A 27,812-nucleotide genomic window follows, 5' to 3' on the forward strand; every position below is an offset into this window, starting at 1 on the left:
CTAGCTGCAGCCGGGTTTGATCGTAGTGTAGGCCTAGTGAAACAAAGTGAACTCGTCAATGGTAGTTGGCGAACCCTCAACCTTCCCGGCCGGTAGCCCTGCGTGGCACCGACTGTGTCACAAAAGCATGCGTTTATAAACACAGGGTCGCTACAGTTATTGTTATTTGTGGGATGCATGTGAGATCAAGCAGAATGGAGACCACTTCAAGATGACCAATTAAATGTGTTAACCCTCGCAAGGCGGCTGGCCCAGATGGCATCCCTGGCCGCATCCTCAGAGCATGCGCAGACCAGCTGGCTGTGATAACGGACATATTCAATCGTTCCCTATCCCAGTCTGCTGTCTCCACATGCTTCAAGATGGACACCATTGTTCCTGTACCCACAAAGGCAAAGATAACTGAACTAAATGACTATCACTCACTTCAGTAGCACTCACTTCGGTCATCATGAAGTGCTTTGGGAGACTAGTCAAGGATCATATCACCTCCACCTTACCTGACACCCTAGAGTCTAGGGCCTAGACCCACTTCAGTTTGCATACTGCCCCAACAGGTCCACAGATGATGCAATCGCCATCACACTGCACACTGCCCTATCCCATCTGGACAAGAGGAATACCTATGTAAGAATGCTGTTCATTGACTACAGCTCAGCATTCAACACCATAGTACCATTTAAGCTCATCATTAAGCTAGAGTCCCTGGTTCTCAACCCCGCCCTATGCAATTGGGTCCTGGATTACTTCTTAGATATTACTGCATTGTCGTAACTAGAAGCACACGCATTTCGCTACACTCGCATGAACATCTGCTAACCATGTGTATGTGACCAACACAATTTGATTTGATTTGATTTGAGACACCAAATTCATGGTCAACTCATTCACAGTTGGCCAGGGGGCTAAGCTGGAGACGATGACTGGAGAGAAGAACAAGGTGAGTTGCTCAACCAGACACACCCACACTTACTTGCGGCCTCATGGGCGCACCTGCACATTGGCTAACTTGTACTTAAGCTGTAAATTACATAGATGGGGAATTCCAGTCCTGGAGGGCCAAAGTGTGCAGGCATTTGTTCCAGTTCAGCTTTTGCACCATATAAAATGTTTATCAGTTTCCTTAGAACTGGAGCAAAAGTCTACACATGTAGCGATCAATGAACAGTTGCTCTCCCTACTTTGAATGTGTTCTTTTTTTTTCTTTTTATGAGTGGTGCTAAACCTACTTATAACAAGCCGTAGTGTGCTAACTTGGAATTATCGAGTTTGTTACTCTTGCATGGTATGTCATGCACTGACTCCTCTACAATTTCCCAGGCTAAGGTGAACCTGGTTGGGAACATGCTAAACGTCTCACTGAAGGGCATTGAGTCAGTCACGGAACATCATCGTTGTGAGTATTATGGTTGGGGACTAGAATGGGTTTGAATTGTCAACAAGGGGTGGAATTTCCCTCCTTCAAATGTAACTGGGCTGTAAAACCTCATCTGTGTGCACCCTTTATCTTTCCAGACCATGACGCTTCGCCCCATCGTCTGCAAGAGGATAAGTAAGCGCATGTAGTGATCTCTCAACCCTTTTTGAATAAATTAAGAACATGTATTGACTTCTATGGTTTGTCTATAAAGAGCTGATCCTTAGCTTTGATTGGTTGAGCTGCAATGTATAGCAAAACAGACTCCAGACTCTATCCAGTGTTCGCTTTTATTGCATTTATCATTCAATATTTTACATGGTAATATGGCACATGGTGGGTATACTGATTTCATGTTTACTAGCTCAAAAAAGGTAAGACGTTCATAGGAACTTTGAGCCTTACAGCTGTAGTTGAGGGCCAGCCAATAATTATTTTGGGGGGCAGATTTAGTGACCACTGCATTTCAATGGTATGAAAGTGGTGTGTACAGAAGCTCATTGCTTGTGGAAGAGGGCCTTGACGTTGTCCTCAACACTGACTGCCTCAGCCATCATGCCCATGGGCTTGTTCTGCAGGGCAGCCTCTCTCATGCTGTGGTAGACGCACTCATTCTGCTTGAAAATCCTCTGCTCCATCTCGGTCTGCATACGCATTGACTAGGAAACAAGGGGTCAGGGGTCAAAAGGTAGACTGGTCTGGTATAATCTGGGAAATTAATATTCAGTGAGGTGAAATTATAGATATGTAAACAATAGAGCTTACACTTAACTATTCTACCTGACAATCATATCTCCCTTCCGCACATTTTTATTGAATGTTTTGTAACATTATACCCTACTGAACTGGCCCCATGCTATCTTTTTCTAATGTCATAGGTTAATCAAACTATTGAGGCAGCCTGTAGTCTAGTGTACCTCCAAGTCCTTGGTGATGGAGTGGTTGGGTCCATGTGTGATCATGAGAATGGCGTAGGCCTTGCAGATCATGCCATGGCCCACCTCGATGAGCCCTGCGTGCCAGTGAGTCACGCCAGCCCGCATGGTGGCCATGCCCAACTGGGCGTTATTGGGGTGGTACAACTTCCTGCACAGGAGAAGAGATAGAAGAGGGTTGGTGCAAAGGGAAGGGGAGGAAAAGAGAACATGTTTAAGATTAAGTAATTAGTGCACTAAATATACAAAAGTATGTGGACACCCCTTCAAATTAGTGGATTCGGCTATTTCAGCCACACCGTTGCTGACAGGTGTGTACAATCGAGCACACAGCTATGCAATCTCCATAGACAAACACTGGCAATAGAATGGCCTTACTGAAGAGCTCAGTGACTTTCAACATGGTAGCGTCATAGGATGCCACCTTCCCAACAAGTTCGTTTGTCAAATGTCTGCCCTGCTAGAGTTGCCCCGGTCAACTGTAAGTGCTGTTATTGTGAAGTGGAAACTTCTAGGAGCAACAACATCTCAGCTGCGAAGTGGTTGGCCACACAAGCTCACAGACCGGGACCGGTGAGGGCTGAAGTGTGTAAAAAATAATCTGTCCTCAGTTGCAACACTCACTACCAAGTTTCAAACAGCCCCTGGAAGCAATGTCAGCACAATAACTGTTCGTTGGGAGCCAGCAGCTGCACACAAGCCTAAAATCACCAATGCGCAATGCCAAGCACGGCTGGAGTGGTGTAAAGCTTGCCGCCATTGGACTCTGGAGCAGTGGAAACACATTCTCTATGGTGATGAATCACGCTTCACCATTTAGCAGTCCGATGGACAAATCTGGGTTTGCGTATGCCCGGAGAATGCTATCTGCCCAGATGCATAGTGCCAACGGTAAAGTTTGGTGGAGGAATAATGGTCTGGGGCTGTTTTCCATGGTTTGGGCTAGGCGCCTTAGTTCCAGTGAAGGGAAATCTTAAAGCTACAGCATACAATGACATTCTAGACAATTCTGTGCTTCCAACTTTGTGGCAACAGTTTGGGGAAGGCCCTTTCCTGTTTCAGCATGACAATGCCCCAGTGCACAAAGTGAGGTCCATACAGAAATGGTTTGTCGAGATCGGTGTGGAAGAACTTGACTGGCCTGCACAGAGCCCTGACCTCACCCCATCGAACACCTTTGGGATGAATTGGAACACCAACTGCGAGTCAGGCCTAATCGCCCAACATCAGTGTCCGACCTCGCTAATGTTCTTGCGGCTGAATGGAAGCAAGTCCCCGCAGCAATGTTCCAATATCTAGTGGAAAGCCTTCCCAGAAGAGTAGAGGCTGTTATAGCAGCAAAGGGGAGACTAACTGCATATTAATGCCCATTATTTTGGAATGAGATGTTCGACGACCATGTTGTTGTTGTCCTATCTACTTATCTTAAGATGAATACACCAACTGTACAGTCGCTCTGGATGAGAGCGTCTGCTAAATGACTCAAATGTAAACGTAGAAATGGGATTTTAAAGCTGTAGACATGCAAATCTTCATATGGTCCATTAGATTAGTCTCCACCACTCTGTCCCCATTACAAACACTCACATGTATCCCTCCACCATCCTGCGTGAGTATTCTGCAGCCTCAGAGAAGAACTTCAGGTAGGACAGCACCTCGCTGGCTGCACTCAGTATACGCAGTTGGTACAGGTGTGTATCAGCCAACACAGGTTCCTGTTTGTCCAGACACTCACGACACAGCTTCACCACCTGTGCAGGGAAAGGGAGGGATGGAGGGGGAATTTAGCAGGTTTAACAAAAGAGGGATAGTGAATTATGTGGGACAGTGAAAGAGAGGTATTTACCAAACTCCTAAGCCATCCCTAAAGGTAAAGGAGGGGGTTGTTGTTGTTACCTCATGAAAGTCACCTGCAGTACGAGCCGCCTCAACCTTGGCCAGGCACTCCAAACTTAACTCCTGTACCTCTTTCACAAGCTCATCAGAGGGCTGAGAGAGAGAATATAGTAAACACAACAGCGTCAGTGTATTAACATTTGGGAGTATGCACAATGCACATCCCACCATCATTCACTCCTGATCATTGACAGTAAAGGAAAATGCCCGATGACCAAAATGCACTACTGCAGACAACCACAAGAGAGTGACATATCCAACAACTCTGAAAACAGTGTTCCATTGAAGGAAATGTTGTATAATGTGTTCATGTCCCAGTAGTCTCTTCTCACAGACACAGCAGCTGTGTGAGGAGACTAATGGTCCGGCAACTACAAAAACGGACTAGTGTAGGACACAGACTTATACTTGTGTTACACACCTTGTGACTTAATCATAATTTGCTCCAAGTCAATTCCCATACATAGATACTGATATAACACATATCCAGGTCCATGGCATTGACCCATGTCTAAAGATATGGTCATGTGATAAGAGAGTTAGTCATATTATTTTGCGATGTCTCAGACAATCAATTGGAATTCAGCATTAGGTTACCATATCTCAGATGAAATCAGAAAAACTTAATTTCATATCAACTGCTACATGTATTTTGTTATATCTATGATAGCTGATATTTAGGGTTGGGATCTCATGTGAGGCACGAGTACAGTGAGAGTTGAGATCCATTAAGGGAGAGGGGAAGCATGGAACTTTATTGAACTGAAAAGTAATTAGGGTGATGTGTTGTTGGCCCCTGGGCCCTCAGAGGTATGATCAGGTGTTAATTTGTGCATTTGACTACATGCTTCTGGTGCATCAGCTGTGAGATGCCCATCTGCGTGATAGGGTTATGTGCCCAACGTGAGTCTGGGTACGGCATGGGGTCAAGGACCCAGGACCCCACTGTTTGGAATGGAATGAATTGACCCCAACTCTGCCCTCAACGTGTCACTACTTCTCCCACCTTGTTGCCTTCGGTCTCCTTGGCAGCCATCATTAGGTCATCTTTGAGGTTCTTGCTGCAGCTTTTGCAGGTGCAGTCAAAGTGGTACTGGTGCTTCAGGGCTCTCTGGCGGTCCGTTGACACGTTCAGGAAGTCCACGTAGCCCACCGTCAGCTCCTCATTCTCAGCAATCTTACCAAGCGCACGCAGCTCAACCCTGAGGGAGCAGGGCGGCATGGTTAGCCTAGTGCCAGAGTAACAGCTGCTCTAGGATCAGCTTGTGAGCTCTGCATGTCACATGCTGAAAGAACAGGCCCTGGAGCATAAGGGATAAGGGGGTGATGTAGTGTGATGTGATGGTAGTAACCATAAGGGAAGGTAAAGGGGGTAGTGTAGTGTGAGGGTAGTAACCATAAGGGAGGGTAAAGGGGGTAGTGTAGTGTGATGGTAGTAACCATAAGGGAGGGTAAAGGGGGTAATGTAGTGTGAGGGCAGTAACCATAACGGAAGGTAAAGGGGGTAGTGTAGTGTGAGGGTAGTAACCATAAGGGAGGGTAAAGGGGGTAGGTAGTGTAGTGTGATGGTAGTAACCATAAGGGAGGGTAAAGGGGGTAATGTAGTGTGAGGGTAGTAACCATAAGGGAGGGTAATGGGGTAGTCTAGTGTGAGGGTAGTAACCATAAGGGAGGGTAAAGGGGGTAGTGTAGTGTGATGGTAGTAACCACAAGGGAGGGTAAAGTGGGTAATGTAGTGTGAGGGTAGTAACCATAAGGGAGGGTAATGGGGTAGTCTAGTGTGAGGGTAGTACCATAAGGGAGGGTAAAGGGGGTAGTGTAGTGTGATGGTAGTAACCATAAGGGAGGGTAAAGGGGGTAATGTAGTGTGAGGGTAGTAACCATAAGGGAGGGTAATGGGGTAGTCTAGTGTGAGGGTAGTAACCATAAGGGAGGGTAAAGGGGGTAGTGTAGTGTGATGGTAGTAACCATAAGGGATGGTAAAGGGGGTAGTGTAGTGTGATGGTAGTAACCATTAGGGAGGGTAAAAGGGGTAGTGTAGTGTGATGGTAGTAACCATAAGGGAAGGTAAAGGGGGTAGTGTGATGTGATGGTAGTAACCATAAGGGAGGGTAAAGGGGGTAGTGTAGTGTGATGGTAGTAACCATAAGGGAGGGTAAAGGGGGTAGTGTAGTGTGATGGTAGTAACCATAAGGGAGGGTAAAGGGGGAAGTGTAGTGTGATGGTAGTAACCATAAGGGAGGGTAAAGGGGGTAGTGTAGTGTGATGGTAGTAACCATAAGGGAGGGTAAAGGGGGTAGTGTAGTGTGATGGTAGTAACCATAAGGGAGGGTAAAGGGGGTAGTGTAGTGTGAGGGTAGTAACCATAAGGGAGGGTAAAGGGGGTAGTGTAGTGTGAGGGTAGTAACCATAAGGGAGGGTAAAGGGGGTAGTCTAGTGTAGCCCCTAGTAGGTCTCTGGACCTTTACAGCTTTCCCTGTTTTTTATTTATTTAACTAGGCAAGTCGGTTAAGAACAAATTCTTATTTACAATGAAGGCCTACCCTGTCCAAACCCGTACGACACTGGGCCAATTGTGAAGCACTTGATGGGACTCCCAATCACAGCCAGATGTGATACAGCCTGGATTTGAACCATGCACTAAGATGCAGTGCCTTAGACCGCTGCACTACTAGGACAGGTCTGCAAGTTCAAGCTCTGCTACGAATGTTCTCTCTCAATTGCTACAATAGCGAAAGGCGAGGAAAGTTATTGCAGTGACATAGTTGGCCAGGGAGCTGACAGCATTTTTGTTTTTTATGGAGATAGGAAACCTTCATTGACCAGTCAAACATAAACATCACTGGTTGGATAATCCTTGCAGCTCGTGGTTCAGAGAAAGTTATATTGATCGTTCAGAGCTCAACATCTTGGACTGTTGGCTCCTGATGAATAATAAATATGCTTTGGAGGAACATCCATAGCCCAGCTGCAAGCTCAGTGTGGGGGTTTTCATTTCACTCAACTTGAAACAACATTCTAACAAAGCAGTTTGGGGATTTTGCACTGACAGACAACCAAAAACAGCCATCATCACCAACACAGTGCAGGCAGTCTAAAAGTCTAAAAATACATTCACGTTAGGATGTGATGTTTGAAGTAATCTTATCAGGTAGTTGACTGAAAACTGAGCTAAATCTAACAATAGACACACTTCACACAACAAAGCCTCAAGCAGAATAGCAACTAAGTCCTACTGAGAGCTAAACAAACCATGCTATAGTCGGACAGACACAATTTGTTTCGTAATATTCTGTTTTCCCCTCAGTTATTAACTTTAGGGGTTAGATTTGATAATACATTTATGATAATGAGTAATTTGATCATGCTTAATGAGGAAACGGTCCTGTGGTAAAGAAGGAAACATAGGGAAATATAGGGGAAATCACACTATTCAATGTCAGTGTAACGGCTTTCATATAGTGAAGGAGAGTCGGACCAAACTGCAGCGTGTCGATTGCGATCCATGTTTATTTAAACAAACGTAAACACGACTAAACACAAACACTACAAAACAATAAACGAAACCCGAAAACAGCCCATACTTGTGTCAACTAACATCAAACAAGGACATCAAGACACTCAGGACAATCACCCACGACAAACTCAAAGAATATGGCTGCCTAAATATGGTTCCCAATCAGAGACAACGATAAACACCTGCCTCTGATTGAGAACCACTCCAGACAGCCATAGACTTTGCTAGATAACCCCACTAGCTACAATCCCAATACATACACACCAGAACCCCAGGACAAAACACACCACAATACAAAAAACCCGATGCCACACCCTGGCCTGACCCAATACATGAAGAAAAACACAAAATACTTAGACCAGGGCGTGACAGTCAGGGTCAAGATTAGAATGCCTGACTGTCATTTGGTACTGTTGTTCTGTTGACTTCCTCACTAACGTACAGTGATTGAGGGTTAATAACATGTGTTAATGAGATCTTTGAGGATCGGATGCTCAAGGTTCAAAGGTTAGATGTTAGTTTGAAGCAGGCAGAGAGACCCACCTCCTCTTAGAGTGGAAGGTTGCATTCAGAGCTGAATGACTGAAAGAGATGGCAGTCAAAGAGTTTACAAATCATGTAGAAAAGTTTTATCTCTCCCTCTCCCTCTCTTGGGGGATACATACTTGCCATGGTTGAGGATGACAGCACAGTTGGGCCAGCAGTCATGGTTGACCAGACACAGGTTAGGGAACAGACCTACTCCCACTGCCTGCTGACCCCTCTGGTCACTCAGAGTAAAACCATTACAGTTGATCTACAGATGGATGGAGAAAAGGGGGGATGGAGAGAAAAAAAAGAAAGAGAGGGGAGAGAGAGATGGAATGACAATGACAGTGGAAGAAGACAGAGAGAGAGGAATAAAGAGATGAATGTTTAATGACACAGTCTATAAAGAGTAAAAGAACACATGCTACAGTCAAAATGGTCTTGTACGTACTGTGCCAAAGTTTGAGATATCTGGATGGTAAGATGACTAACTCATTGATACGTACTATGCCAAAGATGTGTGAGATGTACTCCACGCCATGCCTGGTGTTGGGACAGTAGTCCAGGAAGTTGTGCACGTCGATCTTGAGCTCTTTGAGGTTGTCGGCAGGCATGTCGGCCACGTGGTCCTCCAGCTGGTCCACTGAGGTCAGCTGGCTGTCCGACACAATACCTGTGTCCTTCTGTATGCGCCACAGCACACGGGCAGCAAGACTGGAGAGGGACAGGGAGAGTTAGCATTAGCATTATAGTTTTATATGAGTGGCTGACAGCCTGGTTTCTTTTTTATGCAACTTGGTAAGGCATTGACAACCACTCACCTTCCCCTGTCCATCCATTCTCTTCCTACTCCCCTCTCTCTCCTTCCTCCACCACCTCTCTCCGCTAACTCTCTCTCCTTCTCCTCTATTTTTCTCCCTCCTCCACTCTCTCTCCTCCCTCCTTCTTACCGGACATTCTCATTGGGGGCCTTTCCGTTCTTCTTGATGGCACCACACTCCTGCTTGTGCTCGTCCCAGCATGCAGTCTGACAGGTGCGGTCACAGTAATGGGCAAACTTACACTGGGCGCAGCGGTGGAGGTTGGCCTGGCGACGGAAGCAGCTGTGACACACCTGCTGAGACAGACTGGGAAAAGTGGGGAGGTCAAGGGTCATGATTTCTTATGGGGTTCAGGGGTTTACCAGCCCCCTGAAACAATTGAAAATCAAATCCTGCTGCACTCTCATCCTCCCTTCTGTCCTTGGTAACTATCAGATTTAGTGGAAACCTGGCCTCCCGGGTGGCGCAGTGGTTAAGGGCGCTGTACTGCAGCGCCAGCTGTGCCATCAGAGTCCCTGGGTTCGCGCCCAGGCTCTGTCGTAACCGGCCGCGACCGGGAGGTCCGTGGGGCGAGGCACAATTGGCATAGCGTCGTCCGGGTTAGGGAGGGATTGGTCGGTAGGGATCTCCTTGTCTCATCGCGCACCAGCGACTCCTGTGGCGGGCCGGGCGCAGTGCGCGCTAACCAAGGTTGCCAGGTGCACGGTGTAGCCTCCGACACATTGGTGCGGCTGGCTTCCGGGTTGGATGCGCTGTGTTAAGAAGCAGTACGGCTGGTTGGGTTGTGTATCGGAGGATGCATGACTTTCAACTTTCGTCTCTCCCGAGCCCGTACGGGAGTTGTAGCAATGAGACAAGATAGTACTACAACAATTGGATACCACGAAATTGGGGAGAAAAAAGGGGTAAAATTCAACAAAAAAAAACAAAACAAAAAAACAAAACAAAAGATTTAGTGGCCTGTGGGAAAGGAAGTTCCAAACTGTCCTGGGAACATAGCTTAGACACGGAGTATACAAAACATTAAGAACATGCTCTTTCCATGACAGACTGACCAGGTGAATCCAGGTGAAAGCTAAGAGCCCTTATTGATGTCACTTTTTAAAACAACTTCCATCAGTGTAGATGAAGGGGAGGAGGCAGGTCTTTAAGCCTTGAGACAATTGAGACATGGATTGTGTACATGTGCCATTCAGAGAGTGAATGGGCAAGACAAAAGATTGAAGTGCCTTTGAACGGGGTATGGTACTAAGTGCTAGGCACACTGGTTTGTGTCAAGAACTGCAACGCTGCAGGGTTTTTCACGCTCAACAATTTCCCGTGTGTATCAAGAATGGTCCACCATCCAAAGGATATCCAGCCAACTTAACACAACTGTGGGAAAATTGGAGTCAACATGGCCCAGCATCCCTGTGGAATGCTTTCGACACCTTGTAGAGTCCATGCCCCGACGAATTGAGGCTGTTATGAGGGCAAAATGGGGGGGTGCAACTCAATATTAGGAAGTTGTTCCTAATGTTTAGTATAATTAGTGTATATGGGGTAGAGAATAACAACACAAGGCAATGACCAGTGGATGACATCATGGACTGATAATGGAGTGGATTTATTTCACTAGCAATTTTCACTCTGGTGGGTCTTAAAACAAGTGATTGCGCCTATTTGAAGCTGGGGGTGATTAGATGGCCATGGTAGTGTGAGAAGCCAGCAGGTTGGAGAAGACAAAAACAGGGATATGTTGGTGTGCTGGAGAGTGTAGGTTTAGGGATGAATGATAATACGCTCTCACAGCAAACTGAGTGGGGAGCCATTTCAGTGAAGAGAAAGACCTGTTCTGTGTCAGCATTTAAATCTCTCAGTCCCTTAACTACTTACCTCATATTTCCTCTCTCCTTTTTTCTATATGTCTTTCCTGGCTATCCTCTTCCCTTGCCCTTTTTTCAGTGCATCGCCCTTTTCCCTCGCCCTTTTTCATACAGACCCAATAAATATTGCCTCGTATTCAGACTCCTTGACTTTTTCCACATTTTGTTACATTAAACCTTATTCAAAGATGGATTAAATAAATAAAAAATCCTCATCAACCTACACAATACCCCACGACAAAGCGAAAACATGTTTGTAATTTGTTTTGCAAATGTATACAATTGAACAAAAACCAAGCCCTGAGGTCGAAGGGATTGTCCGTAAAGCTCCAAGACAGGATTGTGTCAGGGCACAGATCTGGAGAAGGGTACTGAAGGGTAGAAGGGTAATGCAGGAATGGCTTCAGGACAAGTCCCTGAATGTCCTTGAGTGGCCCAGCCAGATCCCGGACTTGAACCCAATCGAACATCTCTGGAGAGACCTGAAAATAGCTGTGCAGCGATGCTCCCCATCCAACCTGACAGAGCTTGAGAGGATCTGCAGAGAAGAATGGGAGAAACTCCCCAAATACAGGTGTGCCAAGCTTGTAGCGTCATACCCAAGAAGACTTGAGGCTGTAATTGATGCCAAAGGTGCTTCAACAAAGTACTGAGTAAATGGTCTGAATACTTATGTAAATGTGATCGGTTTATTTTAATATATTTGCAAAAAGAATGATAAACCTGTTTTTGCTCTGTCATTATGGGGTATTGTGTGTTGATTGATGAGGGGGGAAAATAATGTAATCAATTTTAGAATACGGCTGTAAAGTAACAAAATGTGGAAAACGTGAAAGGGTCTGAATACTTTCCGAATGCACTGTATTTATGTAGTGGGCTATACTGAGATGACTTTACAGAAATATGATGGTATTCCCCACACACCTTCCAAACTTCTCTCTCTCTCTCTAAAACTCTGTTTGCACTTAATCTGAGAATGTTTCCGCTGTCATTCCGTGTACTTGTTGAGCTCCACCACTATATCTGTTCTGGTTTACTATATGTAGGGGAGAGTTGGTAAATTGAGCCATTTTTTACAATCAGCATCATTCCGTAAAAGGAAATCTAATTTTCTGTATAGCAAAGATATCTGCATATATTTCAGAATGTTGTGTATACCTGGAAATAATCCGAATTCATGTAAACATTACAGTTTTGAAAACATAACTTGTCCAAAATAAGTGGTCATTTGGCACGACCCTCCCCCGGGTTAAGTTAAGCCGTGTACAAATGTCTGTACTGAATGAAATATTACCACTACCTTTTTAAAACCATGTCTATCTTTATTTCCCAAACACAATTCAATACAATCACAATCACTTTTTTGACTGTTAATAATTTTAAGCGTCTTTTAACAGGCTTTAAACCTAACAAACACTTTGTACATTATTTTTTACACTTTTAACATAGGCCAGCACTGTTGTTACCTCACATCTCAGCAATGATGCTTTGCATCACGCCTAGGAAGAAAACACTTAGATTTGCTCAACTTGCCATTGGCTCAACAATTGGCTCAACTTACCCCATGGTCATTGGCTCAACTTACACCAAGGCAAATATTTTGACTATATGAGCCCACAGAGCTACAAGGATACACTTTCATGCTATGTTTAGGAACTCATATTCAAGCTTATAGAGACCCCAACTGATGTACAGTATATACTATAGTATTCACAGTACCTTTTTTGCGGACTTTACTATAGTATTCACGGTTGTGTTTTTGCGCATGGTTTTTGGGCAAAAACACTAGACACTAGAGTGAATACTGTAGTATTTACTGCAGTGTTTTTGTGGACATGAATGTAGTGTTTACTGTACTGTTTTTGCAGACATTACTGTAGTATATGTAGTATTTACTATAGTGCTTTTGTTGAATTGTCTTTTGTTTTATTATATTTTTAATCATCTTGAAAAAAAAAACATTTTGGGGGTTTTCTCCTTGAGGAAACTTACTGGACAAACACAAAAAAGCAAATTGTCCATAACTGTCACGACTTCCCCCGAAGTCGGTCTCTCTCCGTGTTCGGGCGGCGTTCATTGGTAGACGTCACCGGCCTTCTAGCCATCGCCGATCCACTTTTCATTTTCCATTTGTTTTGTCTTTGTCTTATACACCTGGTTTCAATTCCCCAATTACTTATTCATTATTTAACCCTCTGTTCTCCCATGTTTGTTTGTGAGGAGTGATTGTTTTTATGTAATATGGTCCGTTTATGTGGGCTCGCTTATTTTGTAGTGTATTTGTCTATTTTTGAGTAAAATACATTTATTTACTCATATCGGCTGTCCTGCGCCTGACCCTTCTACACCAGCTGCACACAGACTACATTACAATAACCTGTATGTACTGTAGGTAAGACAGTGGTCTGACTGGTTAGGTTGACCTTCTGTCTGGTGAAGGTCAGGTTTGGCAAGGTACAAGGGAGAGGGGATGGGGGAGTTCTCCTTTTTTTCTCAACTTGATGAAACCACATTTTTATGGATTTTAATAAGTAAAGAAGTAAAGTAAAAAATACAAGAGGATACGAAGCTGATTTAGGGTAAAGGTTGGGAATAGGATACAAACCCGGTTTAGGGGACTTGAGTTGGAGGAAAGAGGAAATAACTTTCAAATAACTAAAAATGTAACGTAGGGGATGGAAACTTCTTCTTCAAGATACTGGGAGGTGAGGTTTGTGATTTTTGAGTAGTGGGATGAATGGTTGTGCTTATTGTTGATTTTTTCTTTTGGAAAAGTTCTATCGCATTTCCTTTAAAACAGCTCATATATATTTTTGTACGTCATTTTTTTACACGTAAAAATGGCATAAAAGCATAAAAACAGCATTTGGATATTACATGTAAATTTGTTAAAAAGTACATGTTGTTAAAACCAATAAAAACAAGCCATAATTAAAAGTACTTTTCTATGTAAAACATCCAATTCTGTAAAAGCCATTTAAAATGTGTACAAATGATTTAACAAAAGTAAAACACATTTAAGACATATGTTAAAAAGTCACTTAAAAAGCTGTCATTCGGTCCTTTGTACAGGAGCGGGGTGAGTCGTTATCAAACTCGCCTCCTCCTGCTCTTCCGATGTCGTTTGTGTTTCCATTGAATTAATTAGGTATGGAGAATATTTTATTTAACAATATATGGTCTCTACTTGGCATGAAGGTTTTTCAGTCATGGGTGGCACACATTGAGATATGGGGGAGGGGAATGAAAGGGACATATGCTAATTTAATATTAGCATATCAATACAGTATGTAGTATATACACTGCTCAAAAAAATAAAGGGAACACTTAAACGACACAATGTAACTCCAAGTCAATCACATTTCTGTGAAATCAAACTGTCAACTTAGGAAGCAACACTGATTGACAATACATTTCACATGCTGTTGTGCAAATGGAAGCGACAACAGGTGGAAATTATAGGCAATTAGCAAGACACCCCCGATAAAGGAGTGGTTCTGCAGGTGGTGACTACAGACCACTTCTCAGTTCCTATGCTTCCTGGCTGATGTTTTGGTCACTTTTGAATGCTGCCGGTGCTTTCACTCTAGTGGTAGCATGAGACGGAGTCTACAACCTACACAAGTGGCTCAGGTAGTGCAGCTCATCCAGGATGGCACATCAATGCGAGCTGTCGCAAGAATGTTTGCTGTGTCTGTCAGCGTAGTGTCCAGAGCATGGAGGCGCTACCAGGAGACAGGCCAGTACATCAGGAGACGTGGAGGAGGCCGTAGGAGGGCAACAACCCAGCAGCAGGACCGCTACCTCCGCCTTTGTGCAAGGAGGAGCAGGAGGAGCACTGCCGGAGCCCTGCACAATGACCTCCAGCAGGCCACAAATGTGCATGTGTCTGCTCAAACAGTCAGAAACAGACTCCATGAGGGTGGTATGAGGGTCCGACGTCCACAGGTGGGGGTTGTGCTTACAGCCCAAGACCGTGCAGGACGTTTGGCATTTGCCAGAGAATACCAAGATTGGCAAATTCGCCACTGGCACCCTGTGCTCTTCACAGATGAAAGCAGGTTCATACTGAGCACATATGACAGACGTGACATGTATGAGAATACAGTATACAAAAAGTATTTACAAAAAGTATTTAATAAGAATATTTCATTCATTCAGATCTAGGATGTGTTATTTTAGTGTTCCCTTTATTTTTTTGAGCAGTGTATTATTCTACAGTATACTACAGCATTCTATAGTATGCATTACATGATCAAGGGATACTACAGTGTGTAGTATAATATTTGGCAGCATACTACAAAATTACTGTATATATTAAGCACTATCGAGGGATATTAGCACTATCGAGGGATACTACAGTGTATAGTATAATATTCTACAGTATACTACAAAATTATGTAGTAAGCGCTACACGATCGAGGGATATTACGGTGTTGTAGTATAATATTCTACAATATTCTACAACATTCTATAGTAAGCACTACACAGGATTGAGGGATACTACAGAGTGTAAGATAGTATTCTACAGTGTACTACAGTTTACTACAGAATACCAGAGGTGTGGACTCAAGTCACATGACTTAGACTCGAGTCACAAATATGATGACTTGCAACTCGACTTTGACTTTAACACCAATGACTTGTGACTTGACTTGGACTTGAGCCTTATGACTCGACCTGACTTGATACCCTCCCCAAGCCCAAATATGAAAAATTATGCTATTATAAAAAGTGTGCAGAGCATCAACTCTTCATTTAACGGATTACAGTTTGAATAGGACAGCAGCCAATCAAATTGTGCAAGCTGAAAAAAAGTTGTGATTGACAGTGCAGAGGAACGTCGGCGGGTGAATTCAGATGGAGCCCTTGGAAAGATGATTCCCAACATTTTTTTTTTCGGCTATAAAGACGACATATCAATAAAAAACAGATTGCAACTTGCAAAACATGGGGGGGAAAAATTACAGGCAGAGGCGCAACAATTTCCAACTTTGTTCGACATTTGAAGCTGCACAAAGAAGGGTAAGTTGTGGCTAATATAGACGACAGCTATATATTTTAATTACTTTACTAGTGTAGGCTAACATAACGTTAAATCAATGAGCCTCCACATAGTCAGTCAGTGCGGGAACTTGATCATTGCACCCAATATTGAGCTACAACTGGCTAGGCAGTTGGTAGCCTAAATCCTGCCTGATGTTACTGCTGTTCCTAAAACCCTTGACATACGTTAGCCTACCGTAACCAGAGAGAGAGAGAGAGAGAGAGAGAGAGAGAGAGATATTTTGTGTGTGTGTGTGTTAAGGTTGGGCAATTGTGTACAAGCCGACATCGCCCGATTGCGCCCCATAGCAATCCTCGATAGTCGATCACTATTGGGGGGATGTGTCTTTCTCATGGCTACCCATGTATTTCCATGGATATAATATATATATAGATATTTTTAAAAGCATTCCTGATTTGCGTAAATGTAATATACTAACTTAATCTTGTTAAAAATATGAAATGGTATTACATTTGGTGAAGAGCACATTATGACTTGTTTAGGACTCAAAACTCAAAGTTTAGGACTTGAGACTTCACTTGATACTTGACGGTCTTGACTTGAGACCTAACTCGGACTTGCCTGTCTTGACTTGGGACTTAACTTGGGACTTGACTTGGGACTTGAGTGCTAAGACTTGAGACTTACTTGTGACTTATAAAACAATAACTTGGTCCCACCTCTGCAGAATACAATAGAATTCTATAGTAAGTATTATTGTATTCTATAGTCAACTGTAGTATTTTTTTTATGTGAGCTTATTATAAAGTAATATCCAAACTGAACAAATAAGGACATTGTTTACTTTACCCTTGACACTTGAACATGAAGCAAACATCTCAACCATTTCAACAATGAGGAAAACAACAAAACGTTACCCTAAAACAATGTTTAATCATGTTTGTGTGATTGCGCTTGTATGCTTGTATATATGTGTTTATGACAGGCAGAGGCAAACCTTGCTACAGTATGTTTCATAGTTTTCAATTTAAACGAGCCCCAGCTGACCAGGTGGTCCCCACTGACTGATTGTTAACAACTTTATGCAGCCTATATATTGAATAAATTCCTGAAATGAAAAAAAGCTTTTGAAATAAATATATTCAGTTGTGGGATAAACATAATCATAGCAAGTAATGTCTGTGGAAATGTAGGGGAGGCCCCCAAATCACTAAATACACCCCGGTGGACAGGCACCCGACTGGTCCCAGCTATCATTCCCCTGATGTGCCAATAAATAGGTACCTGAGATCCCATTTCTATAATAAACAATCACGCAATACACATGAGGCCAGACTTTCTAAACGTTTTTTATCTAGCAGCATTCAAACTTGCTTTCTCGACATGCATGTTGTACACAACTTCCTCGATCTCTGAACTTTGCCTTAAGGTGAAGGCGGGTGAGTACAGTATGGTTTTGTATATAAAAATAGAACGACTAAGTGGACTACAACACAATATTTTCCTAGGTGTGCAAAGATTGTGCATAAAGCTTCAGCGTAGGACTAAAAACATATGTAAGTGACATGGCTATGCCAAAAACACAATACTAAACAGCCATAAAATAACTGCCACACCTTGAAGACAGGCTTGTGTGTGTAAACCGTTTATCCTATGAGTGTCTGAGAGTGTGTCTAAAAGGAAATGGAACTATTAATGCCTGCAATGATTGTTGGCATGCTGTAAAGCTTCAACAAATCTTCTGTAAGCAGATAGCTGCCAGGGGACAAGACACACACACACAGCCCGTGCACTATTCTTCTTCTCTAGTTTTGGAAAGCTCACACACCCCTCTTTCCAAAGAGCGTGATCCTTTCATTGCATACCTGCTATGTCTGCTGTCATCCCGACGCTAGCTCTTATATGGCTCCAGACTGGCCAGCAGTAAGCAGGCATATCTGTGACCAGCATTCCAGCAGATAATGAGACTGAGACCCCTCAATGCACACACACTCTCAAACACATACTCATACACATTTAGAAACAGAGTACAGTGCACAGAACTGAAAGTGTGGTCTTATTCATGGGCCATCCACCTGTACAGTAGATGGAAGGATTGATACACTGTATTGTAATATTTGTTTGTGTGTGTGTCGCTTATCTACACTAGATAAAGTACATTCCAATCTATACTGAACAAAAATATAAACACAACACTTAACAATTGTAAAGATTTTTCTGGGTTACAGTTCATATAAGGAAATCAGTCAAATTCAATTAATTAATTAGGCCCTAATCTATGGACTTCACATGACTGGGCAGGGGTGCAGCCATGGTGTGGGCCTGGGAGGGCATAGCCCCACCCACTTGGCAGCCAGGCCTAGCCAATCAGAAGGAGCTTTTCCCCACAAAATGGCTTTATTACAGACAGAAATAATCCTCAGCGTGACACAGTTCCGAAGGCTCCGCAACAGCAATGAACCTACATAATTAATTGGCTGTTAATGGCAATTATCAATGACAATAATTAATTACATTATTTAATGGGCCTAGAAAGTGTCTAACGTTTAGATGTTACAATTGTAATAAAATGTTTATATTTTTGCTAAGGTGTTGTCTGGTCTGTTGCATTGCTCAGAACTGTTGACCCAACTCAATAGGTGGCCTGTCACAAACCGTTGCGTCTTATGTTCTGGTTGAGGTGTTCCTCTCATTAAAAAGTAACTGGCGTTGTCGGTTGTTGTGCCATTTTAGCTAATTCTAGTCGGCAGGTGTTACTACAATATACTACAGTCTTGTCTGCAAAAACACTACAGTAAATACTACAGTAAAGTCAGCAAAAACACGACAGTGAATACTATAGCATACTACAGTCATGTCCGCAAAAACCCTACAGTAAATACTGCAGTATACTACAGTCAAGTCTACAAAACACTATAGTGATTACTATAGTATACTACAGTCATATGCGCAAAAGTACTACAGTAAATACTGCAGTATACTACAGTCAAGTCTGCAAAACACTATATTGAATACTACAGTAAAGTCTGCAAAAACACTACAGTGAATACTATGATATACTACTGTCATGTCAGCAAAAACACTACAGTAAATACTGCAGTATACTAAAGTCAAATCTGCAAAACACTATATTCAATACTAAGGTAAAGTCTGCAAAAACACTACAGTGATTACTATAGTATACTACAGTAAAGTCCGCAAAAGCACCACAGTAAATACTGCAGTTTACTACAGTCAAATCTGCAAAACACTATATTCAATACTAAGGTAAAGTCTACAAAAACACTACAGTGATTACTATGGAATGTTATGTCCACAAAAATGTTAGAGGGGGGAACCTCAGAGGCAATGAGCTCCCCAAGGACAGCACGTTCAAATCAAAACTGTCACGCTTGCTCCCTCGAGGGTGCCAGGCTGCCCATCATTACGCACACCTGTCACCATCGTTGCGCGCACCAGTACGTCTTTGGACTCACCTGGACTCCATTATTTTGTTTATTGCCCCTCCTATATCTGTCTGTTCCTCGTCTTGATCCACGTGTCTGCATTAATGACGTTTTGTTTCCCCTGTCCAGACGCTGTCCGTGTTCTGTTTCATGTCCGGTATTTCTTAAATGTTTACCCCATGTACTTGCTTTTCGTCTCCCAGTGTCTGTCCTTACGGAATGCAGAAACCAATTTTTGAAGCATCAGGGAGTTTTATGTTTTTGTTGGTGATGTTGGGTCCGGGTGCCGCTGCCGATGGAACTGGGGATGCCTCAGCTGGCTCGTCGGGAATCCACGCCTTAGCTGGCTCATCAGGCTCCTATCCCACGTCATGCCTCAGCTGGCTCGTCAGGCACCCACGCCTCAGCGGGATTGTCGGGCTTTCACGCCTGAGCCAGCTCGTCGGGCTGCCACGTCTCAGCAGACTCGTCGGGCTCCCACGCCTCAGCCGGCTCGTCAGGCTTTCATGCCTCAGCCGGCTTGCCTGACTCCCATGTCACTGCCGGCCTGTCAGGCTCACCCAGGTGGGACACTGGGTGGCACCCCCAAGAGCGGGGGTTACAGCTTCCCCTCCCTGGCTCTCAAGGGCACCAGGCTACCCATCCTTACCAACACCTGTCACCATCGTTACGTGCACCAGCGCATCTTTGGACTCACATGGACTCCATTATTTTGAATAGTGCCCCTCCCATATCTGTCTGTTCCTCGGTTTGATCCCCGTGTCTGCATTAATGTTGTTTTGTTCCGCTTTTCCATATGCGGTCCTTGTTTTGTTTCATGTCTGTTATTTATTAAATATTCCCTCCTTGTACTTGCTTTTCGTCTCCCAGCGTCTGTCCTCAGAAAAACAGCATCGACAAAGCTAGCTAGCGGTGCAATCGATAAAAAAATTCTAAAGCAAGCACTACGTGATCAAGGGATACTACAGTGTGTAGTATAGTATTCTACACAGTATACTACAACATTACATAGTAAGCACTACACGATCAAGGGGGATACTACAGCGTGTAGTATAGTATTCTACAGTATAAGACAAAATATTATAGTAAGCACGACATGATCTAATGGATACACTACAGTGTGTGGTATAGTATTCTACAGTACACAACAAAAGTCAATAGTATGCACTACACGATCGAGGGATACAACAGTTTTGAGTATGGGATTCTACAGTATACTACAGTTTACTACATAATTCTATAGAATTCTATAGTAAGTACTATAGTATTCTAGAGTAAACTGAAGTATTTTTATGTGGGGACTTTCTACAGTTAAGAAATATCTGCACTATACATTGTCATTTGTAATAATAGCCTCACCTTTGTTTTCCTATTTGAGAGGGACAGTGTGACCCCCCCTTGTGAAAATAATAATGGTGGCAAAGGACATAGTATGACATCATTCTACTGTATATGAGTGGCACATCACTGAAAGTGTGACAACATGAGTATCTGAAAGACAAACCCAACCCATTTATAAAGCACTCAAACAACAAGATGTTGAATTTTAGACAAACTTCACTGACATTTCTTTCAAGAATCTGTAAGATTGTAATATTAAAGAGATATTACATTGATTATGTTTACATTGATACATAAACAGCAGGTATCATTTTCTACCCAGCACCTGCAATCTGGACTCAGGGGTAGACATAACGTCATAGTAAATGTAAATCTGTCTCCTTCCATTTAGTATAATATGTTGTTTCGAAATGATATGCGTTTATTTGTGGATGTCCATCATCCATTTTGTATGATACTGTATGTTACGAAGTACAATTCGTATGACACGTTACGAATTCCAATTTGATGTGGCTAACGTTAGCTAGGTGGCTAACTCTAACGTTAGCTCGGCTGGGGGTTATGGTTAAGTGTTAAGGTTAGGGTTAAGATTAGAAGTTAGGTTAAAGGTTAAGGTTGGGGGAAGGGTTAGCTAACATGCTAAGTAGTTGTGCAGTAGCTAAAAAGTAGTAATTAGTTACAAAGTTGCTAATTAGCTAAAATGCTAAAGTTGTCCATGATGAGATTCGAACACTGAACTTTTGGGTTAGGACATGTTTGCGTTATATTCCTGCCCATCCACCTGACCAAACACCCTCCTTTTGTTTTTGCCTTAAATAACCTTTTGTCTTATACATTGAGTATACCAAACATTAGGAACACCTTCCTAATATTGAGTTGTCCTCCCCTTTTGCCATTAGAACAGCCGAAATTCGTTGGGAATGGACTCTACAAGGTGTCGAAAGGGTTCCACAGGGATGCTGGCCCATGTTGACCCACAGTCATGTCAAGTTGGCTGGATATCCTTTGAATGGTGGGCCATTCTTGATATACACGGGAAACTGTTGAATGTGGAAAACCCAGCAACCCGGTTGCAGTTCTTGACACAAACCAATGCGCCTGGCATCTACTACCATACCCCGTTCAAAGGAACTTACATTGTTGGTCTTGCCCATTCACCTTCTGAATGGCACACATACACAATCCATGTCTCAATTGTAACAAGTGACAACAATACGGGATCATATATTTCACCTGGATTCACCTGGTTAGTCTAGGTCATGGAACGAGCACATGTTCTTAATAATTAATATACTCAGTGTATAACCATACGAAACATCCCAGATTTACGTATACTATGTTACGCCTAGTCTATGAGACCAGGCTGGCACCTGAGGAGTAATGGATATGCTCACTCCACTGTGAAATACTAATACTATACATGGCCTTTTGGCCACCACGATACAAACCATGAACCTGGCCCTACCCATCAAAGACATAGCAGAATGTAAGTATTTTTTTAATAAATAGAACCACAATATCAAATTGTTAAGGATATGCATTGATACAGGAACCATGAAGGTATCCTTTTTGCATTCAATTTGTCTTTCTTACTTAGAAATAATTGATGTGTGTGTGCATGCCACTGAGAAATTTTGTCATTATGACCAAAATCTCCATGCATTGGTCCCTCCCTACCTGTCGAAGACCACTGCAGCGAAGCTGGGCTCAGCGAGTACCACCTCCCCAGCACAGAGGTCCTTGGTGGTCCTGAGGCCTCTGCCCTTTACCCCAGTATCAAACACCTCCACATTGTCCATATCCAGGGTCATTACCAAGTGGATAGAAGACTGGAACACCTCACAGACAGAGGTAAAAAGAGTGGGAGAGGAAGAAAGTGCTGGCTGAAGTGCATTCACCGACTCTCACAGTCTCCAAAAACTTTTAGCACCTGCCCCTCTCCTCAGCCAGACCCCGCCCTCCATAAATAGACTGGCCTTCCTGGGACTGTGGGACTGTACCATGACGGGGCAGGGGTGTGTGGATCGGGTGGGAGGGGGAGCTGTGGGAGTCAAGGGGATTGGGAGTGGAAGTACTGGGGAGGCATGCTCCATAGGGGGGACTTGCCCAGGTCTGCCTGGGTGTCCTCCCATCCTTGGGGTTGGTTCAGGCCAGGCAGGGGTATTTTGGTCTGGCAGCTGTGTCTGTCTGTCAGTCTGTCTGGGGAAGGGAGTAGGAAGCAGCTGACTGGGAAGAGGCCTGATCAAACAGTTATCTCTGTTGATTTTGCTATCACTCTAGCTACTGTATCTGTCATTACCAGTCATTATATCATTACCACATTCTGCACAAGTCACCAGTTCTCTTTTTCTCCTTTCTGCTTCCTGTATCTGGCTCATTCACATTGGCTGTTCACACGTTCCTCTCATCCAGTGCCCCTTCCTATCTTTTGTCAAAATATATAAATCTGAAGGGCAGCAAGACGGTCACATACTGTCGATGAAGAATGGTCAAGTTCAATTAGAATACATTGTTGTGTTGTTATTTGAAGTTATATAGGATAGCCCCATTTAATACCAAGCAATAAAACCTCATTGAATGTCATGAGTTATAGAATGCTGTAATATCCTGCAGTTGACAGATACATAACTCCATTTTTATTATAGGAAACAGGGCTGGATGGGTCACATTTTCCCTTTCACTTCACAGGGTAATTAATACTTGAAAAAAAACACCAAAACACGTGAGGATGCGTCTGGGATTACACAGCCTTGTGGAGACAAACTGTTTACAGTAGGGAGTGTGGGAGAGAAGTAAGTGGTGAGGTGGAAGAGGAGGGGGATAAGGGAAAAAGCAGGGGTGGGAGGAGAGGATGAAGGGAGGAGGATAAGATTTGTGTGTGTGTGTGTGTGTGTGTGTGTGTGTGTCTGTCATGTAGTACCTGGCAGATGTTCTTTGGAAGATGAAGATGGGAGAGATTGAAGAACCTAACACAAAATATTTGACTTCATAACAGCAGAATGACTTTGTAATGTATAGTGCCTTACAAAAGTATTCATCCCCCTTCGTGTTGTTCCTATTTTGTTGCATTACAACCTGTAGTTTAAATAGATTTTTATTTGGATTTCACGTAATGGACATACACAAAATATTCCAAATTGGTGAAGTGAAATGAAAAATTACTTGTTTCAAAAAATTCTAAACACTAACAAATGGAAAAGTGGTGCGTGCATATGTATTCACCCCCTTTGCTACGAAGCCCCTAAATAAGATCTGGTGCAACCACTTACCTTCAAAAGTCACACAATTAGTAAAATAAAGTCCACCTGTGTGCAATCTAAGTGTCACATGATCTGTCACATGATCTCAGTATATACAGTATTCAATCAATCCTAATCCCAGTCTGCTGATCCCATATGCTTCAAGAGGGCCACCATTGTTCCTGTTCCCAAGAAAGCTAAGGTAACTGAGCTAAACGACTGCCGCCCCGTAGCACTCACTTCCATCATCATGAAGTGCTTTGAGAGACTAGTCAAGGACCATATCACCTCCACCCTACCTGATACCCTAGACCAACTCCAATTTGCTTACCGCCCAAATAGGTCTACAGACGACACAATCGCAACCACACTGCACACTGCCCTAACCCATCTGGACAAGAGGAATACCTATGTGAGAATGCTGTTCATCGACTACAGCTCAGCATTTAACACCATAGTACCCTCCAAACTCGCCATCAAGCTCGAGACCCTGGGTCTCGACCCCGCCCTGTGCAACTGGGTACTGGACTTCCTGACGGGCTGCCCCCAGGTGGTGAGGGTAGGTAACAACATCTCCACCCCGCTGATCCTCAACACTGGGGCCCCACAAGGGTGCGTTCTGAGCCCTCTCCTGTACTCCCTGTTCACCCACGACTGCGTGGCCATGCAAGCCTCCACCTCAATCATCAAGTTTGCCGACGACACTACAGTGGTAGGCTTGATTACCAACAACGACGAGACGGCCTACAGGAAGGAGGTGAGGGCCCTCGGAGTGTGGTGTCAGGAAAACAACCTCACATTCAACGTCAACAAAACAAAGGAGATGATCGTGGACTTCAGGAAACAGCAGAGGGAGCACCCCCCTATCCATATCGATGGGACAGTGGTAGAGAGGGTAGTAAGTTTTAAGTTCCTCGGTGTACACATCACGGACAAACTGAATTGGTCCACCCACACAGATAGCGTGGTGAAGAAGGCGCAGCAGCGCCTCTTCAACCTCAGGAGGCTGAAGAAATTTGGCTTGTCACCAAAAGCACTCACAAACTTCTACAGATGCACAATCAAGAGCATCCTGTCAGGCTGTATGACCGCCTGGTACGGCAACTGCTCCGCCCACAACCGTAAGGCTCTCCAGAGAGTAGTGAGGTCTGCACAACGCATCACCGGGGGCAAACTACCTGCCCTCCAGGACACCTACACCACCCGATATCACAGGAAGGCCATAAAGATCATCAAGGACAACAACCACCCGAGCCACTGCCTGTTCACCCCGCTATCATCAAGAAGGCGAGGTCAGTACAGGTGCATCAAAGCAGGGACCGAGAGACTGAAAAACAGCTTCTATCCCACCACTAACATTGAGTGGCTGCTGCCAACATACTGACTCAACTCCAGCCACTTTAATAATGGAAAAATTGATGCAAAAAATGTATCACTAGCCACTTTAAACAATGCCACTTAATATAACGTTTACATACCCTACATTACTCATCTCATATGTATATACTGTACTCTATACCATCTACTGCATCTTGTCATCTTTATGTAATACATGTATCACTAGCCACTTTAAACAATGCCACTTTTATATGTTTACATACCCTACATTACTCATCTCATATGTATATACTGTACTCGATACCATCTACTGCATCTTGCCTATGCTGTTCTGTACCATCACTCATTCATATATTTGTATGTACATATTCTTCATCCCTTTACACTTGTTTGTATAAGGTAGTTGTTGTGAAATTGTTAGGTTAGATTACTAGTTGGTTATTACTGCATTGTCAGAACTAGAAGCACAAGCATTTCGCTACACTCACATCAACATCTGCTAACCATGTGTATGTGACAAATACAATTTGATTTGATTTGATTTGGATCACTAAAAATACAACTTTTCCATTACTGTGTAGTTAACCAGGAGAATTGTCTGACGGGGAAGTGGACATACTCGGTATTCATATCCCAAAAGAAAGAAATTATCTCACTACAATTGATTTTAATAGAAAGTGAACAAAAAAAGATAATATCTTGCTACCTTGGAAAGGAAAATACCTGTCTGTTGGTGAAGAAATCACCCTGATTAACTATTTAGTCATATCCCAGTTTACCTCTTAGCTTATGGCCTTGCCTACACCTAACGACTTGTTTTTTATAAATTATATGAGCAAAAAATATTCCATTTGATTTGGAACGGCAAACCAGACAAAATTAAATGGGCCTATTTATATAATGAATATGAATTTGAAGGGCAGAAATGATTAAATATTAAAACATTACCTCTCACTAAAGGCTTCAGTCATACAAAAGTTACACTTAAATCCAAACTGGTTCTCTAGCAGATTAGTAAGACTGTCTCACCCCATGTTCAAGAATGGCCTTTTTCCCTTTATTCAGATTACAACCTCTCACTTTCGGTTATTTGAAAATGAAATAATCTCTAAAATATCACTTTTTTTAAAACAAGCCATGTAAAGTTGGTTGCAATTTCAGTTCAATACACCAGAAAAGACCGAACAAACATACTAATTTATTTAAAAAAAAAATGTATATAAATACATAGATAAATAAAATAAATGGTCTAATCTTTGTAAATTATATCATTAATATGACTGGCGGAGCTATGTCACACATGCAGCTAACAAAAATATATGGAAATGTCTGCTCTACTCAAAATTACAACCAACTAATTCCAGCATTACTGCAAAAATGGAAGAGGTAAGTGGAAGGGTGAGAAAGTAAAGATATGCATGAAAGACCAAAATTGGCCAAAGACAATTGTGATAAATAAAAAACTATATCAGTTCCATTTAAGGACCAAGAAATTGACAGCTGTGCCATATAGATTGCAAAATAGTTGGGAAGAGATTTTCAATGTACCAATTCCATGGCACATGGTTTATGAACTGATACACAAAACAACAACGGATTTTTCTATTTAAATGATTATGCAAAATTCTTGCAACCAATAGAATGTTATATACAGTTGAAGTCGGAAGTTTACAAACACTTAGGTTGGAGTCATTAAAACTCATTTTTTAACCACTCCACAAATGTCTTGTTAACAAACTACAGTTTTGGCAAGTCGGTTAGGGCATCTACTTTGTGCATGACACAAGTCATTTACCAAGAACTAACGCTGCAGATAGCAATACTGGTCAATCGAAAAAAGACAAAAAAGAGTGTGCAAAGCTGTTATCAAGGCAAAAGGTAGCTATTTGAAGAATCTGAAACACTTTTTTGGTTACTACATGATTCCATATGTGTTATTTAGTAGTTTTGATGTCTTCACTATAATTCTACAGTGTAGAAAATAAAGGAAAACCTTTGAATGAGTAGGTGTTCTAAAAAATTTGACTGGTAGTGTATATTTACAAAAAAGATATGGGGGATAAGAAATGATGCAGACAATTACATTGATGGAAGCCACAATCTATCTGCAACATTAAAGCTGATCTACCCCCTCATTATTATTATTTTTAAACAATGAAATGCTTACTTTTTTTTCTACTGTGTTATTGACTTGTTAATTGTTTACTCCATGTGTAACTCTGTGTTGTCTGTTCACACTGCTATGCTTTATCTTGGCCAGGTCGCAGTTGCAAATGAGAACTTGTTCTCAATTAGCCTACCTGGTTAAATAAAGCTTATGGGTTATTTTCCAACAATGCAGAGTTAACATGAAATAGGAATAAATAAAATACACAGTGAGTAACAAATAACAATAATCAGTAAAAAGACAACATGACAATATACAGGGAGTACCAGTACCGAGCCAATGTGCAGGGCTACG

The 27,812-nt window shown here is 42.8% G+C and overlaps 1 protein-coding gene and 1 long non-coding RNA gene across 2 annotated transcripts; one reads left to right on the forward strand and one right to left on the reverse strand.

The window, feature by feature from the left end:
- The first annotated feature begins 1,078 nt into the window (after nucleotides 1-1,078).
- On the forward strand, nucleotides 1,079-2,078 carry LOC118964584 (uncharacterized). The gene is made up of 2 exons (XR_005051721.2): nucleotides 1,079-1,396; nucleotides 1,516-2,078. It is a non-coding gene; the product is annotated as an uncharacterized LOC118964584 (long non-coding RNA).
- On the reverse strand, nucleotides 1,694-22,892 carry LOC110523624 (histone-lysine N-methyltransferase Smyd1). Its single transcript, XM_021602493.3, has 10 exons — nucleotides 22,452-22,892; nucleotides 9,244-9,420; nucleotides 8,800-9,007; nucleotides 8,431-8,561; nucleotides 8,309-8,347; nucleotides 5,255-5,450; nucleotides 4,249-4,341; nucleotides 3,940-4,103; nucleotides 2,335-2,503; nucleotides 1,694-2,076 (listed from the first exon to the last, which is right to left on the reverse strand). The coding sequence occupies exons 1-10, from the start codon at nucleotides 22,583-22,585 to the stop codon at nucleotides 1,915-1,917; spliced, it is 1,473 nt and encodes a 490-aa protein (XP_021458168.2). The 5' UTR covers nucleotides 22,586-22,892; the 3' UTR covers nucleotides 1,694-1,914.
- Between the last annotated feature and the right edge of the window lie 4,920 nt (nucleotides 22,893-27,812).

Source organism: Oncorhynchus mykiss, chromosome 5 (genome assembly GCF_057628025.1).
Source record: "Oncorhynchus mykiss isolate SJ-2025 chromosome 5, ASM5762802v1, whole genome shotgun sequence".
Taxonomy (NCBI): Eukaryota; Metazoa; Chordata; class Actinopteri; order Salmoniformes; family Salmonidae; genus Oncorhynchus; species Oncorhynchus mykiss.